The 19648-nt window shown below is 36.8% G+C and overlaps 1 protein-coding gene across 1 annotated transcript in view; it reads left to right on the top strand.

Annotated features, from left to right (window-relative positions):
* Positions 1–19648, top strand: part of LOC150087017 (lysine-specific demethylase 4A-like) — a 694533-nt gene that overhangs the window by 275918 nt on the left and 398967 nt on the right. Inside the window, exon 9 of the mRNA XM_090372906.1 lies at positions 15426–17154. Coding sequence (XP_090229032.1) covers positions 15426–17154 — 1729 coding nt within the window. The remainder of the gene's footprint in view (positions 1–15425; positions 17155–19648) is intronic.

The following is a 19648-nucleotide window of genomic DNA, read 5'->3' as shown; positions in this document are numbered from 1 at the left end:
CTATCAACTTCCACAACAGGGGATGGAAGTCTGTTCCACCAACCAACTACCCACTGGCTAAAGGCAAATTTCCGCACATCTATCCTACATCTGTCTTTCCTCAATTTGAATTTATGCCCTCTCAGCTGATTATTCTGAGCAAGAGGCAGTATCTCATCAGCATTGAGCATGCTCAAACCATTCAAGGCTTTGTAAACCTCTATCAGATCACCTCGCTGGTGCCTAGTATCCGGACACTGTAATTTGCAAAACTTAAGCCTTTCTTCGTAAGAGCAACCCTTCGTTCCATTCAATAACCTTGTTGCCCTTCTCTGTACTCGTTCCAGCAGCTCTACATCCTTCTTGAAATGAGGCCTTCAGACCTGTATACAGTACTCAAGGTGTGGCCTGACCATTGCCTTATACAAGGGAATAATCACCTTCCCTATCCCTGCTAGAAAAATTCCTGTATATCATTGATAAGACACCATGAGCTACTCTTGTAGCCCGTCTGCACTGCTCAGAGAACTTCATATCTGCCTGCACAATTACCCCCAGGTCCTTTTCATTCTCTACCACTGTCAGTGTAGTACCACAGAGTTGAGTTGATACGTTGCTCTGGGGTTGCTGTTTCCCATATGTAGTACTTTACATTTGTCAATGTTAAAGTTCATTTGCCACCTCTCAGCCCATCTGCTCAACCTTTCCAGATCCTGTTGCAGCAGCATAGCGTCAGTAGCATCCTTAACAACCCTGCCAACCTTTGTATCGTCTGCAAATTTATAATTCCCCTCGGACAGACTGAGTGTTCAAGAATGACAAACAACACACACATTAATATATAACATAACATTTTATTTACACTTAGATACACAATATAAAAATTATCAACTCTCAAGCACATTATTATTTCTCAAATTTGCCTATGTATTATCAGTTATATATGACAATTAAATACAGTGGTTTTACTCTAAACAAGGTTATCCACTTCAATACAACTCAATCAATATCATTACATAAACTTATTTTAGTTTCTTCTTTCTCCACACATGAACAATAATTACTTAAGAGGTTTAGTTCACACTCTTTCTCTTATGTAGATCTTATTCTTACCTTATAAATTGATTTAGGAATTTCACTCTTAATTTCTAATTTAATTATTGCCCCATATTGTCTTGGGGAATATAACTTCTTAACCTTCTCTAATCAAGACAGATAGTACATTTGACATCAATCTCTGGACTAATGCTGGTCCCAAGGGTTAGCTACATTCATAAGGCTATTTCTTTCTCTGTATTTCTCTACCCTTTCCTTCCAAAATATATCATACCTATATGTTAGACAATAACTAATAACAAATATCAAATTTCTCTCCTTTTCCTTTCTACCTATGTCTAATTATACATTAATCAAAACTCAAAACTATCATCTGACTTATCTCTATATTTATGTATATATTTATATTTTTGTATATCCTTCCTTTAACATCTTTCTAAACATTATACTAATCTGATATTAGAGTTCCAACAGTCCTTTATTTGTGAGGGAGAATACTATATATATCTAGTCACTTACTTAATTTTACGAATCGGATTTCTCCGTTTTGGGGCCTTCAGCTCCTTGTCTGGGAATGGCATCATCGTTTACCAACTGCATTCATCTCAGAACTTCAAGTTTCTCCATGGTCTGTAGTCTACGTCTGGATAGAGCATCATTGTGTCTTTTAGAAAATTATGGGCTCGTCTTTGATACGTGATTGAGATGACAAAAGTGAGTGAAAGGGGAGAAGGAGACACACACAATTGAGATTTCGTTTTTGTTTTTGTGAAGATGAGTTAGGGACACACACAGTTGAGATTTCGTTTGTGTTTTTGTGAAGATGAGTTAGGGAAACACACAGTTGAGATTTCGTTTGTGTTTTTGTGAAGATGAGTTAGGGAAACACACAGTTGAGATTTCGTTTGTGTTTTTGTGAAGATGAGTTAGGGACACACACAGTTGAGATTTCGTTTGTGTTTTTATGAAGATGAGTTAAACACACAGACAGTTGAGAAGATTTCGTTGGTGTTTGTGGAAATGGGTGAGTAAAAACATAGAGTTGAGTTTTGACGGTGTTATGGAAAGAATGAGTTAAAAGTTACTGAGTTGAGTTTTTGTTAGTGTTTGTGAAAATGGGTTAAAAAGAACACAGAGTTGGGCTTTTGTTGGCAGTTTGTGGAGATGAGTTAGGAAAGACAGACGTGAGTTTTTTGACAGTGTTAGTGGGAAAATTGAGTAATAAGTTGTGTGGGGTTAGATAAGTCCTGTCCTGTCAGCCAGTTGAGAATGTTCTGACAAAGTTAAGATGGAGTAGTAAGATAAGTTTAAGTACAGTCAGTGGGTTAAGAAGGGTTAGATGAGTTTCATAATAAAAGAGAACAGTCGAGTAGTTGGTCATGGAAGAAATATAGTAGAGAGAAATAGCCTAGTCTGTCATCGGAAGGAAGTGAAAGTGGCCAGAGCGAAAATAACTGTAAGGAGGAACCTTGGTAAACCGAAAGAAGCAGCCTTGTGAAGCTGAAAGTAGGAGCCTTGGTAAGGAGAAAATAAACCTAGTCCGTCATCGGAAGGCAGTGAAAGTGGCCATGTACATATAAGTGAAAGGAGGAACCTTGGTAACCCGAAAGAAGCAGCCTTGTGAAGCTGAAAGTAGGAGCGTTGGTAACCCGAAAGAAGCAGCCTTGTGAAGCTGAAAGTAGGAGCCTTGGTAAGGAGAAAATAAGCCTAGTCCGTAATCGGAAGGTAGTGAAAGTGTCCAGTATGCAAATAAGTGTTGTGTACGGAGAGAAATAACCCTAATCCATCATCTGAAGGCAGTGATACAGGCAAGGCGCTGAGAAGGTAAAGTAGCAGTATCAAAGACGAGCCCATAATTTCCTAAAAGACACAATGATGCTCTATCGAGACGTAGACTACAGACCATGGAGAAACTTGAAGTTCCGAGATGAATGCAGTTGGTAAACGATGACATTCCCAGACAAGGAGCTGAAGGCCCCAAAACGGAGAAATCCGATTCGTAAAATTAAGTAAGTGACTAGATATATATAGTATTCTCCCTCACAAATAAAGGACTGTTGGAACTCTAATATCAGATTAGTATAATGTTTAGAAAGATGTTAAAGGAAGGATATACAAAAATATAAATATATACATAAATATAGAGATAAGTCAGATGATAGTTTTGAGTTTTGATTAATGTATAATTAGACATAGGTAGAAAGGAAAAGGAGAGAAATTTGATATTTGTTATTAGTTATTGTCTAACATATAGGTATGATATATTTTGGAAGGGAAGGGTAGAGAAATACAGAGAAAGAAATAGCCTTATGAATGTAGCTAACCCTTGGGACCAGCATTAGTCCAGAGATTGATGTCAAATGTACTATCTGTCTTGATTAGAGAAGGTTAAGAAGTTATATTCCCCAAGACAATATGGGGCAATAATTAAATTAGAAATTAAGAGTGAAATTCCTAAATCAATTTATAAGGTAAGAATAAGATCTACATAAGAGAAAGAGTGAACTAAACCTCTTAAGTAATTATTGTTCATGTGTGGAGAAAGAAGAAACTAAAATAAGTTTATGTAATGATATTGATTGAGTTGTATTGAAGTGGATAACCTTGTTTAGAGTAAAACCACTGTATTTAATTGTCATATATAACTGATAATACATAGGCAAATTTGAGAAATAATAATGTGCTTGAGAGTTGATAATTTTTATATTGTGTATCTAAGTGTAAATAAAATGTTATGTTATATATTAATGTGTGTGTTGTTTGTCATTCTTGAACACTCAGCCTGTCCGAGGGGAATTATAAATAATTAAGAAGTTCCCTCGAATTTGGAATTCTCCTGTAAAGTAAAGTCAGATGTGTAAGTGGGGAAATTAAACTAAGGTGGACAACACTCATATAAGGGAACTATTATAAGGGAATAAATAATAAATATAACCAAATATATAAACTATCATTTATTTAAATTCCACCCCCCACAATTGGCCATTAATATACCATCATCAGTATTATTTATAAATACAGAAAACAACAATGGACCCAACACTGAACCCTGAGGGACTCCACTAATAACATTAGTCCACGATGAGCAGTGTCCATTAATTACCACTCTCTGTGTTCTGCCACTCCCATTCCTTTATCTATAGCAACAATTTGCCACCAATGCCACACTGCTCCAATTTGTGCAGCAGTCTTCCATGTGCAACAGTATCAAAAGCCTTTCTAAGATCCAAATATATAATATCAAAGTTATTCCCTGCATCCAATTCTTTTGTGACTACATCATAGTATCCAATCAAATTGGTCAGGCAAGACCTTCCCTTAACAAAACCATGCTGTGTCTGAGCAATAACTGAATTCTTGTCAAGATGATCCTGCAGTGCTTCCATTAATTTTCCTGGAACAGAAGTTAAACTCACAGGTCTATAATTACTTGTGTCAGCCTTTGATCCTCCTTTGTGGATTGGGGTTACATTTGCACATCTCCAGTCTGTGGGTACCTCCCCTGAGTCCACGGAAGCTCTCATAAATAAATATTAGCTATATTATGGCTAACGGATTGCTTATTTCCTTTGCTGCCTCCTTTAATATGTCATATCTCCCCTTTAATATGTCTGTAGGGGAGATATGACATAGTTATATGTCATATCTCCCCTACAGCCCAGACTTAGTGCCTTCAGACTTCCATTTGTTCGTCCCTCTGAAAAAAAAACACCTTTCAGGAAAGCATTTCACCACTGATGAGGAGGTTCATCAGGCAGTGCGACGTTGGTTACTGTGTGGGCACGGACTTCTTTAGTACTGGTATTGATAAATTGATCCATCGTTGGGACAAGTGCATCAGTAGAACTGGAGACTTTGTGGAAAAGTAGTGCATGTTCACTTATTTCTTGGTGTGTTATTTCAACTTCGTATTATTAAACATTATTATTTCATAATATTATCACATTATTATTAAACATTATTATATTCGTATTATTTCAACTTCGTATTATTAAACATCATCGAGAGAAAAAATGTGTTACCTTACTTTTTGGAAACCCCTCGTGTGTGTTCTTGCAGCCAACTTCATTCATTCCTTCACTCACTCCCATTTACTGTAACTATTCATTCATTCATTGTCTTATTCATTCTCTCTTGCTGGGTCACTCTCTCTCTCTCTCTCTCACCAAAACTGACATTCATTCCCTTTTACCACAATTCTGATTTCTCTGTATCATTCAGTGAAATCGGAATTGTCACTCTTTCATTCTTTCCTTTATTTCATTCATTCTTCCTTCATTCTACATTGCATCCCCTTGCTGTTAGCTTACTAATATTTTTCATCTAAGCTGCTTCCCTGGCTGCATGCCCATCTACCTCCACTACATATTTATTTGTTTGGTGTGGGCTCCAAAGGGCCCCACTAGGGGCAGGGTAAACCTGGGGGACCCTAGTCAAATTGGGGTATTCGTCAGGGAGCTGATACATCTCAGAGTGGTGAGAGACATGGGCACTTTGGCTATGGATTGTTATTTTGCTGTGGGGACTGTAAAACCCGTTTCTAGATGTTTCTACGTATTTCAAATACTTTTTGTGTGTAGCTAGTGAAAGCTTTATAATTATTTTCTTCTATTATAAATAAGTGTTCTTATTTCAGGGATCCAATTGCTGTTATTATTATTATTAGCTATATATGGTGCGAGGAAGCCTGGGGCTTATGCTGCACCGGCCAACAGAATAAATTTCCGGGTTACCCTGAGAGAGAGAGAGAGAGAGAGAGAGAGAGAGAGAGAGAGAGTGAGTAGAAAGGAACCACCAAGAAAGAGAAGAATAATGATATCCAGCTCAGGACCCTGGGTGTGCCAAGTCCATACTCACCAGATGTCAGCCCCTGGGGTTAGTTGGGTTCCTGGTATATCATAAATTATACATTCGTGGAGAATGTGTGCCCAGTCTTCACTTTGCCACAGGGTCATCAGTCAGACCTAAGGAGTTTAATTTTGCCTTTAGGGAACTTTTTGCAACATTTATACTGACCTGTCAGTAATGTTGTGAACAGTCCAGGGGTATTTTTTTTTATATTTTTGTGTTTTTGTATGGGTGGCTCCTAGAACAGAAGTTCATCTCCGCCTCATTGCTCTGTTCAGTTTTTACAGACTCTGTCAAGGTAAGGCCAGTGTGTGTCATGTAAAAAAAAAAAAATAAAATAAATAAATAAATAATAAAAAATAATTCCCCCCCCCCAATCCAAAACCACACAGAAATATCCCAGGTTGGATGAAGATAGATGAAAAGGAAGGCAAGAGAGAGAGAGAGAGAGAGGGGGGGGAAGTTTTTCATCCCACACAGGAGAAAGTGATAGGAAAGAAAAACTGTTTGTGTGAGCTTATGTGTGTGTTTTGGCATTTCGGGTACCTGGAAGCAGTGATCACCTGGATGACTTCCTCCAGGTACTCATTCCTAGCAGAAGGAGGGCAAGGCCTCCCCTACTATCTGCACGCCCTCCTCCCTGGGGAAAGAGTTCCCAGGGAGGAAAGAAAAACTTGTATAAGATGAAGCAAGGGAAGGAGTAAAAAGGAGGAGGACTATCCCGGCCCAGGGAAGTCCCAATCCAGGATGGATCAGTAGAATAACAAAGCAAACAAAAAAATAAAAAGAAATAAATAATAATAATAATATAAAAATAAATAAATAAAATAAACGGATAGTGTGAGAGAGGAGCTTTCCTGGTCTGGGGAGCCCCAGCCCAGGTCAGAACGCGAAAAAAAAAAAAAAAAAAAAAAAAAAAGTTTAAATCCCACAACCTGGTCAAGGAAAGGAATAGAGCGTTGGCCAGGATGTCAGCAAGCAGAGTGATGGGGGTGGGGGTGGGGGGGGGGGGGGGGGGGGGGAGAGAAAGAAAGAGGAATATATATATATATTTTTTTATTATTATTAATATTTATTAATTATTAATCCCACACGAGATGGATAGGAAAAGGCTAGCAGGAGAGTGCTAGGGCTACTAGTGCTAGCAGATCATGAGAAGAAGAGGAAGAGAGAGGGGAAAAAAAAAAAAAAAAAAAGAACTAATTTCTTCCCATGCAAGACAAAAGAAATGCTGAGTTGGCATTAAGCCAAACGGCATTAGTTATTGAACTGCAGAAGCTTCTAGGATGATGGGTAAGGGGTAAAAAACCATTGCCATTTGTGGCAGAAACATTTTGGTAACTAGACCTCTGGTTCCTGCTCCAATTTGTTTGCCATAGCTGATGGAGCTTATGTGGCTATTTTCTTTCTTTCAGCCTTGATGTTGTTGGCTGTGTCTGTGGGTCTTTCTTAAGTCTGTAGTATAGGCCTCGTTTGGCTATTTCCAAGTAAAGTGTGAGAGCATCAGCCTGCACCTTCAGTGCTGGTGTGCTCACAGTGCAACATGCTCTAGTGATAGAAGTATTGTTCTCTGAATTGTTCCTGTTTCCGACCATGGCCATGCGGGTAAACCATGCACCGGCTCCATAGGTGATGACAGGGAAGGACACTTGGTATATAAATTTCAGTGTCCTTCTTTGAGCCACAGTCAGCCTGACTGATCTTGACAATCATGCCTGTGTAGTTTCTTACTTTTTTTTGTGCCCATTTGCCAAGTATGCCAAATGGGCATAACAAGTTAATTTTGAGTCAGAAACAACCCTAAGTATTTTAGTTCTGACACCATTTTTACAGTTTTTCCATTAAGTTTAATTTGAGGGGTCTCCTTTGGTTCTCTTTCAAAAGTATGGATTTAGTTTTTTCAGGTGATATTCTGAGCATGTGCATTTGTGCCCAGTCCTGCAGTTGTATGAGGGCAGCATTTGATCTTTGCTCTACAACCACTCATGTGTTTCCTTCTACCAGGAGAATCAAATCATCTGCAAAGGCTAGCCTTTCCACTGAGCCAAGTTCCAAAGCCAGAAATTCATCTAGAACAATTGTCCAGAAGAAAGGGCCAATGATTAAGCCCTGCAGGCAACCTTTGTTCACAGGGCATGTCGCCGACCGGGCTAGCCGAGTGGGTAAAGTACCTACCGGGCAACCCAAAGGTCGCGGGTTCGATTCCCGCCTCGGGCTTGGATCAAAGTACTGCAAAAACCTTGGGAGGTGCAATATGGCAACAGAAGCTGATGCGCCAACAACTACCAAATCAAATCAATCAAATCAACAGGGCATGTCAATTCCTGGAACCTTGTTTGAACTGAAACACTTCTGTCTTTAAGGTAGTCATTTATTACCTTATAGAGATTTTGTGGGACATTCATCTGACAGAGTCTCCTAAGGATACTATGCCACCAGAGTGAATCAAATACCCCAGCAAAGTCTATGGAAATTGCCAGCATGTACTTTTTTCTGTATTTTTTTTTTTACTACATTTGGCCATATTTAGTTTATATTGATAGTGTTCTTGATAGGCTAGGGGATATGCACATATTGTTTGCAGTCATTTCTAATGCCAAGAATTGTTCACTTTGGTTCACTTTCACTACTTATGATAGAGGGGAAGCTTTAGATGATATGATAGTGGCCCAGAAGCTTATGCTTCACATAAACTGGGGGCGGGACTCTGCCTTTTGGACAGTAAATGGGGAATCAAACATCGATGTAAATCTTACTAACTCAGTTGCCGCTAGATTTGTCTGTGAAAGTCAAATCTTACTGGATATTGTGCGATCATCCGGCGATATTTTATTAAATCAATACACAAAGAAAACATTCTTGGCTTGATTCGGTTATGGTGCTTGCTGTTATGTATGCAAAATGGGATAACTTTGAAAAAAGTCTTCAGTGGATTATGATTGTGGTCTCTGAGTTATCTAACATAACAGGTGGGAATTCTGTAATGTTTTTGCAAAATGTTATCTATGATGCGTGTGTGGTTGCTATGAAATGGAAACAGATAAAACATAGACCAGTTGAGTGGTGGACACCTCAGCTTACTCTATTAAAAAAAACAAGTTAATAAGGCTAGGAAGCAATTTCAGAAGAGTAAACGTAATGAAAGTGCATTGAAAATTATTCGATTAAAGAAAGACTATCAAAGTCTTCGTAACAAATATGTCCATGCTATCACTAAACAGAAATATGACTGCTGGAAAACATTGGTGAAAACAGCAGGAAATAGCAACCCTTGGGGATTGTTTTATAAAATTTGTACTTTATAAACATAAACAAATTCAGAACAGCCGTTGATGTTATATATTCTATTGGAAAGGGCCCACTGAGATGTGTAATTGAGAAGATTCCACGAGTGCAATCTTAGATCATCTTATAGGTAATGATAACATAACTGATAACCCATGTATTAATCTAGAACAGCGTATCTCAAACTGTGTTCTGCGGAACACTAGTGTTCCGTGAGATGTGAACAAGTGTTCCTCAAAAAAAAACGTAATTAATAATTTAAAAAAATAATAATAAATAAATTTTGCATATTTGTAGTGTACAACACTTTTATATCATTATAATATTTAACTTTTTTTTTTTTTTCGGTTATTAATATATTAGCATAGACCACGGAATGCTTTATTTTCATGGGCTTTGCATAGAGAAGTATGCATAGAAGAGAGGTAATGACATCTACGAAAAAGTAGCAATGTGTTGATCTAGTATGCCATTCATACATGATTTAGCCCGGAGTACACGGGTTTGAAGGAGAGGAGGAAGCGAACTGATATCATCACTAAACTCACTTCCTTGTATAAATTATTTTTTGATTATTATTAGTATTTTGAAATATTATTATTAAAATATGTGACCGTGGATTTGTGGTTGAAAAAAGGAACTTTAAAACGAGAAGCAGTAGTGCAACTGTAGTCGATGAAAACAAACACAATATTGTCACACTTCAAAGTGAGGATGAATAATCACAGCCTATTTGTTCCCCAAAAATCCTAAGTGAAAAAACAGGAATCAACTAATAAAAGACCAAAACGAAAGTACAATGACAGTTATTTGAATTTCGGCTTTACATGTGTTGGAAATAAAGATGCTCCTGATGCACAGTGCATCATATGTAATAAAATATTAGCAGCAGTTCTTTGGTTCCCGCTAAACTTGTGTTCCGTGAATATGTTGTGAGATGAAAAGTGTTCCGGATGACTAAAAAAGTTTGGGAAACTCTGATCTAGAACATCGTCGTATGCATACGCTGAATGAGTCTTATGGTAATGACATTGAAGAATTGCCCTTTACCCATGATGAATTTCTCACCATTGTTAAGTCCATTAAAACTAACAAATGCCCAGGTATGGACCTACTGGAGGGAGAGGTAATCCAAAAGTTCTCTAATCTTTATTTGAACAAATTGGAACAAGTTTTTAATAACTGTGTAAGAGATGGTGTATTTCTGTTTCCCTGGAAAGATGCTCTGCTAAAATTATCCTAAAATCTCCAACCAAGCCAAAGAGTTTACCTGCTTCATATAGGCCTATTGCATTGCTTCTTGGTCTTGGCAAAGTTTATGAGAAGCCTTTAGCCATGCAGGTTACTATCTGCCAAAGAAGTAATATTGGCCTTTCGAACAAACAGTATGATTTTATTTCTAGTGTAAGTATTGAGGATGCACTGCACTCTTTAGTTCATAATGTTAGGGAATCGAATTATAAATATGCCTTGAGAGTTTTTGTCAACTTTGCTGATGCTTTTGATTCTTTTAGTTGGGACAGTGTATTGATGATGTTGTACATGGCTAAATGTTCTTTTAATATTTTCTCTGTAATTAAAGATTACCTTAGGGATCACACAGTAACAGTTAAATCGAAATTTGGATCAATTATGTGTTGTGCAATAGAGGCTGTCCGCCAGGATCTGTCTTTGGTCCTTTAATGTGGAATTTGGTTTTGCAACGTTGATTCAAGAGAGAATTTGACCACTTGCATTCAGTAGCTTATGCAGATGATGTGGTAAAATTTCTGCATGAGATTGTCTGGTTAGGTTGACAATATTTACATCCAAAACTAAAATTGATGTTGAAGGGGGAAATAGGCCCTTAGTAGACCTCCTCTGGTAAGGTTGAAAAATAACGTGGGTGGGATAAAGGGGAAAGCACTCCATTTGATTTATGGTTGTACCTTTTTGCCAATTGTTATGTATTGTGCATCAATCTGGGTTGGGCATGCAGTCAAGTAAGCAACTTTATTCTATATATCAAGTTATGTTACTCAAAATGGTTATGGCCCACAGAACAGTTTCCATAGAAGCTTTGCAAGTGTTAGTTGGCAAGATGCCACTTGTGTTACAGTTAGTATTTAGCAGCCTGTCCTTTTATTTGAGAAGAGGTATAAAATCTGAGATGCTCAGCATTGAAATTAACACTTTAAATGACTTGATAAATGAAAAGAAGAGGATTTGGGAGCTCCTTTTACAAATTTGGCAAAGCAGGTGGAACTGTTCAGAAAAAGGTAGTATAAATTATATTAAACCAATCTGGTTAGTACATAATGTACCTTGTACATTTTTATTAATGGGTCATGGATCATTTTTTCCTAAACTGCTTAGCCTTGGAATCATAGAAAGATGCAGCTGTATGTGTGGTGATCTAGAAACATGGGAACATGTAATATTTCATTGTCTGGAATATACTGATTTATGTATGGAATTACAAGATAATGTTGTTGGCATTGCTTGTTTGGTGGATGGGGTTGAGCCATTACTTATTAAAACAAGGGAAAATTTTATTGCATTTCAAAATTTTGCAAATTCAGTTTTTGCAAGAAGGAATATTCATTTGGATGAATTGGTTGGTTTTGCCCTATATTTACATGGAATAGTATGTTATTTTTTATACAGGCACAGGGGGTGCCTCCGTAGCCAGGTGGGCAGGAGCAGCAGCAATGCGTAGCACACGCTTCTTGATTAGATCAGGGTTCGAGCCCGTGACCACCAAACACGGAGGGTGCGGAAAGGTCAGGAAATGACCATCGCATATCCCCGGAGCAATATGGCCTTAGTTGCTAATGCTCCTAAAAACCAAACAATAATAATAATAACAGGAACAGAGAAATTTCTTTGCAGAAGTGGACAGGTTGTTGGCACTCTGTTTCCTTCATGGTTGGGTTTCCACTGCCAATGCTGTTGGCAAGAAGCCTTAGTGGTTTTTTTCCTTGGGTTTGATCCTGCAATAACATCTTCCAGTTTGGTTTTGCTGGTTAATATGAGTAACTTCTGTTGAGCTCTCTGACATCTGGTGGATTGCCATTCTTTGAACTGTTTATCTCTTTGGAGATTACTGTGGGCTCCTGCAGTGCATTATAGCAATGCAATGATCAGTCTTTTGGATGTGATGCTCATCTGTGGACAGTCTCTCTTCAGTGGTTTCTTTTGTAGCCTGCTTATCCAGCTCGTTGTGCTGTAGCCGAGTTCGGGATGCCCATTGCACAGTATAGTTGTTTGTCATGTGCTAATTGAATTAATTGATGTATGATGCTTCATGTATATAAGATATTGTTAATACAGCATACCCCTGTATAACATGGTACTTCTACAACACGAATGATAAATTGCAGAAATCCTCACACAACATGGTACTTATATAACACGGTTAGAGAATTTCAGTAAACCTTGCATAACAGGATATTTTTGAGCTTTTGTGCGGGCAAACCCTACTATTATGTTGGATGTAATTTTTCAACATTTCCACTCTTTTTGAATCCCCGCTGTTGACTCGCTAGTCAAAAAAAAAAAAAAAATATATATATATATATATATTGAGAAATCCCTGTATTTTATTTTGTTGGGAAATCCCGTGTTATGTTCTGTGCTATTGAATTTGTGCTTGTTGAACTTCTGATAAAATCTAGATTTCAGATTTTTGACAGCACACCAGGCCATCCAAAGATTTTTTAAGTCATCCAAATGTTGAAGTCATGTTTGTACCACCACAGTTGTACTGGGTTAATACAACTTCTTTCATTCAGCCATTAGATCAAGGCATTATATCCACCTTTAAAACTCATTACATCAGAAAATTGTTACAAAGATTTTGGAGAAAATTGATTCTGAATATATTGAAGTAATGGAGGCATGAAAACATTTCTCAATTGTGGATTGTATCAGAATCATAGCTTTATCACTGAAAGAAGCAAAACCATCAACGTTAAATGCTTGTGAGAGGCCAGAGTCAGTTCATTCGGGAAATATGGTCGAACCGGCAGAAAACAGAATCGGTGCGATAGTAAAACTTGCTACATCAGAAGGAGGGGAAGGTTTTGATGATATGACTATTGATGTCCTCGTGGGTAGCACAGTTGATAGAATCACCCTTCTCCCCACACTGGGTGGAAAAGACTTGGGTTAGAATCCAGTCGATGGTGGAAGGAATTTTTGTGGGTCTTTTTCACGTGGCTGAGTTAGTCAGGCTCGGCCGAGGGTAGCATGGTATTTTCTCCCGGAAACAGAAAATGGACTACAGAACACAAACAGCTTATAGACAATATACACAGAGTAACATGGCTTTAGTTGATTTTTTGAATGCAGATTTTTGAATGAAAGGAGCCCAAAGTTCAAAAGGGAGCTTGAAAAATGCTTAGTTCCATAGGATGAAATTCACAAAGATTTATCAAGCAAAATCAAACAAACCCAAATTACTGATTTTTTTAAAGAGAGCAAAAGATACATGAAATCTAGAATGGTGCATTTTTGTTAGTTTTGTTAACATTTTGTTAATGAAACTGTGTATTTTTGATAGCCTTTGAAATGTAACCCCCTTTTTGTACTTTTTCTTAGTCCCGTATAACACAGCATTGTATAGGAACCCAACTACCGTGTTACGAGGGTTACCTGTATTTGTATATTGTACCATGTATAGTGGATTTGTCAGATTTTTTGGCTAGGGGCCACTTTACTCAATGAATGAAAAAAAATAATAATAAAATTGTATTTTTGACTGTTGTCAGTAGGTGGTGCATGGCATCCTCCATAGAGTTGCCCTGCTTAAAACCATACTGATTATTTGAGTGAAAACCTGCTTCTGTATAATACTCATATACTGTTGTAAATTAGTCTTTCATATATTTTCCTTAGTACTGACAGCAGAGCTGTTGGTCAATGATTTTGGATCAGTAGGAAGTTTCTCTGGGTTCTTTAGGATTAATCTTATTATTGCATTTTTCCAGATTTTGCTCAGTTAACTTTATGCCTACCCGTATGCGTTTTAGCATAAAATTTGGAAGTTTAGAATTTTCATTTGTGCTATCATCCTATGAATTGATTCGGTTTTACCTGCGATGCCATTTCCATCAAATCCGTTCACCAGCTTCTATTTCTACCAGTAATTCTTGAACGTCTTCAGTAATCATATCCTTTTTGATATTTTTTTAGGAGCATAGGGAATGTTCCCTCTGTTTCTGCTTTTTCCCCTGTTTCTACAGCTCTGCTGCTGCTGTGAGTTCGGTGAAGATGTTCCAGTTTGCTATCTTTGTTATATCTTCTTACATCTAATAGAGACTGTTGAGCTGTCTGTGGTTGCCTGTTTAGCTTAAAGGTTATTGTTCTGTGATCTGATGTTGTCCAGGCTAGTTGGACACCCCAGTTAGAGATTTATATGCTATGTAATTTGTGGCAAGAGTGACATCAATGTCACTCTGTGTGTGTGTGTGTGTGTGTGTGTGTGTGTGTGTGTGTGTGTGTGTGTGTGTGTGTGTGTGTGTGTGCGCGCGTGCGTGCGTGCGTGCGTGCGTGTGCGCGCCTGCTCTGTCTTCTGTATGGCCATGCCATTAGGCTGACCGGCAGTTGACATCAGCGCACACACAATTATTAAAGTGTATTTAGAAATAATGGAAACCTCTACTCCTAATTATATACGAAACTCCTCCTTTGTCTAACACTTGATTTTCTAGTGAATATGGTTATGCCATATGAATATAGCATGCCACAGCTGGTTTGAATCATAATCATTAGCTTCTTTTACTTGAAGCAATTAAAGCTTGCAGGATTTGCAAAGTGGTTTTTAATTAGAAATTAATTTTGAAAATTCTTATGTGATAGAAAATTTGATTGTTGTCCAAATGGTGATTTTTTTTTTTTTTTTTCTCTTGCTAAAGTAATTGTTTGATCATACCTTCAGTTCATTATTTACTTACATTACTACTTTTGCATCCTCTGGTTCTGTTATAACTTCATCTGAAGACGAAACTAACCTACTAGTATTCTAATTTTTCTGTAATTTTTGCATTGATAATCTTGGTTATTTTCCTACATATAAATCCCTAGAAACAGATTGGCAGAAGTTTTAAGTCTTTGATACCTACTAATGATATGCTTAATTATGCTATGCAGTACTTAATTTTTAACAGGAAAAATTAGGTTATTAGATCAATATAGCCTAAATTGTCTCAAGTTAATGATATGTGAATTAAAATTATGATTTACTTTTTTTTTTACTTCATCTTTTATTTTCTTAGGGAGGAGAGAAGAAAGAATAAAACAGAAATTACTGGAACAAGGTCAAAGCGGCATCCTATTTCTCAAGTGTCGAAAGGTGATAGCAGAATAGATATTGATGTTGCATCTTGGAAATGTATGGTGAAAGAAAGTCGTAGTGATAGTGAACAGACTGAAATTTATGATGTCAAAGAAGAAATCAAGAAAAAAAAGAAAACTAAAAAATGTGCTCAAAAAAGATTAAAATTAGACTCTAGTGTTAACTCTTGTTCTACAAAAAGTAATAAGGTTAAAGTGAAAAAGAAGAAATCACTTGTAAGTAGAAGTGATTCTGAAGCAGTAGCACTTAGTAACAATATGGTAAATCTTTTAGAATCTGTGAAACAGGAATCACCGCCATTACCTGTATTGCACTGCAGTACAGTGCCTGACAGTCCTCCCCATTTAAAGCCATTCTGGGATGCTGAAACTGATTCACCTAGAAGTAATTCTAGTACTAATAATATGATTTCTGGTAAAAGTCATAAAGGCATGTCTAGGTTTCATGGGGAAATTCCACAAGATTCAAGTACTGTTGTTACTAATGTTGTTAATAATAACACATTGGCAGAGTTACAGGAGCAGAAAAATAGAATGGAATATTTTCAAAGGTTAGCCGAAACTCATAACAATTCATTAACGTCAGGTAGTAACAAACCATTAGAAAATGCAGAGATAAAAGTTAGGTCTGGTGAATACTTAATAAAACCGGAAACTCTAATTAAGAAAAATGTTTCTTCATCAAATGGTGTCCCTTCTGTGGACTTAGGATCTTTTGAGAAGTCACTTGTTTATCATTGTGATGAAATGATTCCACCACCTGGTATCACACCTTTGACTGAAACTGTGAAGAAATTGGAGCAAAGGTTGTATGGTGTTACACCATCTAGCCTTCAATTTTCATATTCTTTATGGCAGTCACCAAAAAAGTCAGAATCTTCTCCACTATGTTTATCTGTAAAATGTAAAAGCTGCAAAATTACAAAAGTTCCAACAGCTCCAAGTTTTGCCGAATTGCATACAAGTGGCCCAAGAACAAAAGATATCTCCATTCTTAATATTAATAATGCTCCCAACATTGCACATTCAATTTCCTTTCAAAACAGAAGTGAGAGCAGCTTTGCACAGAATTCTTGCAGCAAAGCCATGGTAACATTTTCTGATCATCCAAGCTTTTCTTTGAAAAGCGTTAAGCAACCTCAGAATAGTGTACTTTCATCTTGTATTCCATCTTCATGTGAGCAGAAAAGAATTCAGTGCAAATCAGAAACAACTACAACAGTTGTTTCTTGTGTAGAATCACAAAAATCTCCATTCTCCTTGTATACCAAGTGGTCTCCCTTGTTTAATTCACAAATTTCCACTTTAAACAAAGTATCAAAAAAAAAAACAAAAAAGACAGTTTACCAGTCAACAGCATTTCTCAATAACCACTCAAGAGAAAAGACTGGATTGGTATCATGTGGTCGGTATAGTTGCTTCCCACAGAATTATGAAAGTAATTTAAAGTCAGACATTCCACCTTTACCTCAGTCATTCTCCCAGTTAGCTGTAAATAAGAATATTGGTTCCAGCTTTCAAAATTTTTCTAGTGAGCTACCTTTGAGTACAGATCAAGATGGGGTACATTTCATTGTGAGAAGTAAAGTTAAAAATGAAACATCTGGTCAGATTAATGAAATGTCATCTAGTGGTAATCTTCATTATCAGGTAACTTAATTAAGATAAATTGATTTCTAGATTTATTTTACAGGATATTCATTAATTTTTTTATTTACAGAATTAATTGACTACGAGAAAAGGACTAAAAGTCTTAAGTTCGTGCCTAACCATAGGATTAAAAGTGTGCTATGGCTAGGCACAGCTCAAAGTATTTTGGCACCCCTGGTTTAGATATTCTATAATGCTCCTAGAAATAACCACAAAAATTTGTGGGTTCTTATAATTTTAAATGCAGTAAAAGCTACCTCTTTATCATTTAATTTTCATCAGTTTCTGATCCAACAGCTTACATTAGCTGTAATCTCCTCCTTTGATCTTCATAGTAGTATTTTTATTTTGCTATCTATTAAAATTGCGCATAGTTGGAAACAGAATGAGAGAAAGAAACGTGTTGAAAATTTTCTAAACAATTTGCATGGATGCTTTGTTTAATGGAATCATATGTGAAACCACCTTTGAAAATGTAAATTTATGTTTGGACTTGTGAACAGGTTAACAAAGTCACCATTTTTCTGTTGAATAAAATTAAATTTTTGGCAATATTGACTAAAATTTTTGACCCAACATTGATCATTGTACTTATGACAGCGGCATATCTATTGTTAAGCACAGTTAAGTGGTGTTTAAGGGCCTGCAACATTATGGGGCCCAAAGATGGTTAAAAAACAAAAAAAAATTTAAAAAAAAAAATTAATTAAATCTTTCAGCTGCATCTTGTGATAGTTTAATAGTTATAGTTATTCAGAAGTGTGTGTGTGTGTGTGTGTGTACATACAGTACACTGTCGCTAATCCAGTTACAGTTAATCTGGATCGAAATATGAAAAATCTTGTTCAGGATTGAATACTTTGAAAGACACAAGATTTAAGAAGGCAGATGACCCTCTTTGATTGACAATGCAAAAGAGCAAGGAGAGGTTTTCAGCACTACTTTGTGTCAGTGCAGGTAGAACTCATTGGCTAAAGTCTGTTGTGGTCAGAGAGGCTAAGAATCCAATGGCATTAAAAGACTGTATGCACATATTGCCTGTTATCTACTACTACTCGCAAATCCTTGTTTCACACAAGGAATTACAAAGAATTGGTTCCATAACCACTTCGTACCCAGAGTCAAGAGCTTTGCCGCCAAGCACAACTGCCTTAATACAACCTGTGAACCAAGGCATCATTATGGCCTGCAAGAGGCTCTACAAGCACAAGTTCCTTGATGAGGTGGTGGTAGTGTTGGAAGACAGAATGGATGAAGATAACAACAGAAGAGGGAAAAAAAACTCTGGAAAATATCAAATCGTAAAATATCAAGACTGCTACCTTCGACTGGGCAATGCATGGAGAGACAGTAAAAGGGAAACTTTAGCGAATGACTGGAAAAAATCTCTTGCAAAATACATATGGTGCTATTGACTTTAAGGGATTAGAGCCAGAAGACTTTCAGACTGTGTTGAGGGTAGCTGGAGAGACTGAAGTAATGCAAGAAAGTATCTAAGATTGGCTTGAACTGGAAAAAGCAGTTCCTGGATTTCAGCTTCTGACATAGGAAGAAATTGGTGCAGATGTTATTAAGGATTATGCTAGGGAAGAAGAATCAGATAATTAACTAGACGAACTACAACAATCTACAATCAAGAAGAAGCTTCTTAGCTCCGCAACAGATGGCATTGATTCAGTAATCAGTTATGTGGACTCTTCAACAAATCAAAAATTGCAGAGGTATTATGAACACCTAAGAACTGTGAAAGGAGATCCTAATTAAAGAACAGCAGCAGAGGTCTTTTCAGACAAAACTTGATAGTTTCTTCAAAACTACATTATTACATTCAAAAACGAATACAGCTTCTTAGTCTTCTATCGATGGATAAATGTATTGTCTTTTTATAGTTTTTAAATAAAGGCTCTAAGTTATTTATTATTTTTTTTTTTTTATTTATTTTCATCAGAACTACCTATATCATTATTTTTTTAAGTTTTTTTTTTTTTTTTTTGCTTCACTAATCTGGATTAGCAAGGGTTCACTGTGTGTGTGTGTGGGGGGGGGGGTATATTTAAATTAGAAGTAATAAAACTAGAGACAAAGTACAAACCGATGGAATTGTAAAGAACGCAATCTGCCAAAACTAGTAGGAAAAGGACAGTTGGAATTAGAAAATTAAGGTCAAAGATAGGAAAAGAATGTGATGGACCTAACTGATGCTTCGAATTATCTGAAATTAACGTCCCAATTAATAAACAAAGCAGGAAAGAAGGCATAAGAGAGGGAAAAAAATAATAATTATTAAATTATAAAGAAATGCAAGCATCAAATCGAAAATGGGAAAATAATTTGATATGAAAAAACATAATAAGGGAAAGAAAGTTAATGGTTAAACTATTTGGAATATTTGATGCAAGAAAACAAGCTTATATAGCATCAGCCAGAGGGAAGGGGAAACCCTTCCCATTTCACCCATCCATTCACTCCAAATGCTTGTCTAGTTCTGCCTTGA

This window comes from Mastigoproctus giganteus, chromosome 4, assembly GCF_048544385.1.
Source record: "Mastigoproctus giganteus isolate SK-2022 chromosome 4, ASM4854438v1, whole genome shotgun sequence".
In the NCBI taxonomy this organism is placed as follows: domain Eukaryota; kingdom Metazoa; phylum Arthropoda; class Arachnida; order Uropygi; family Thelyphonidae; genus Mastigoproctus; species Mastigoproctus giganteus.
The sequence above is the reverse complement of the archived record's forward strand: the minus strand, read 5'-3'. Positions and strand labels throughout refer to the sequence as shown.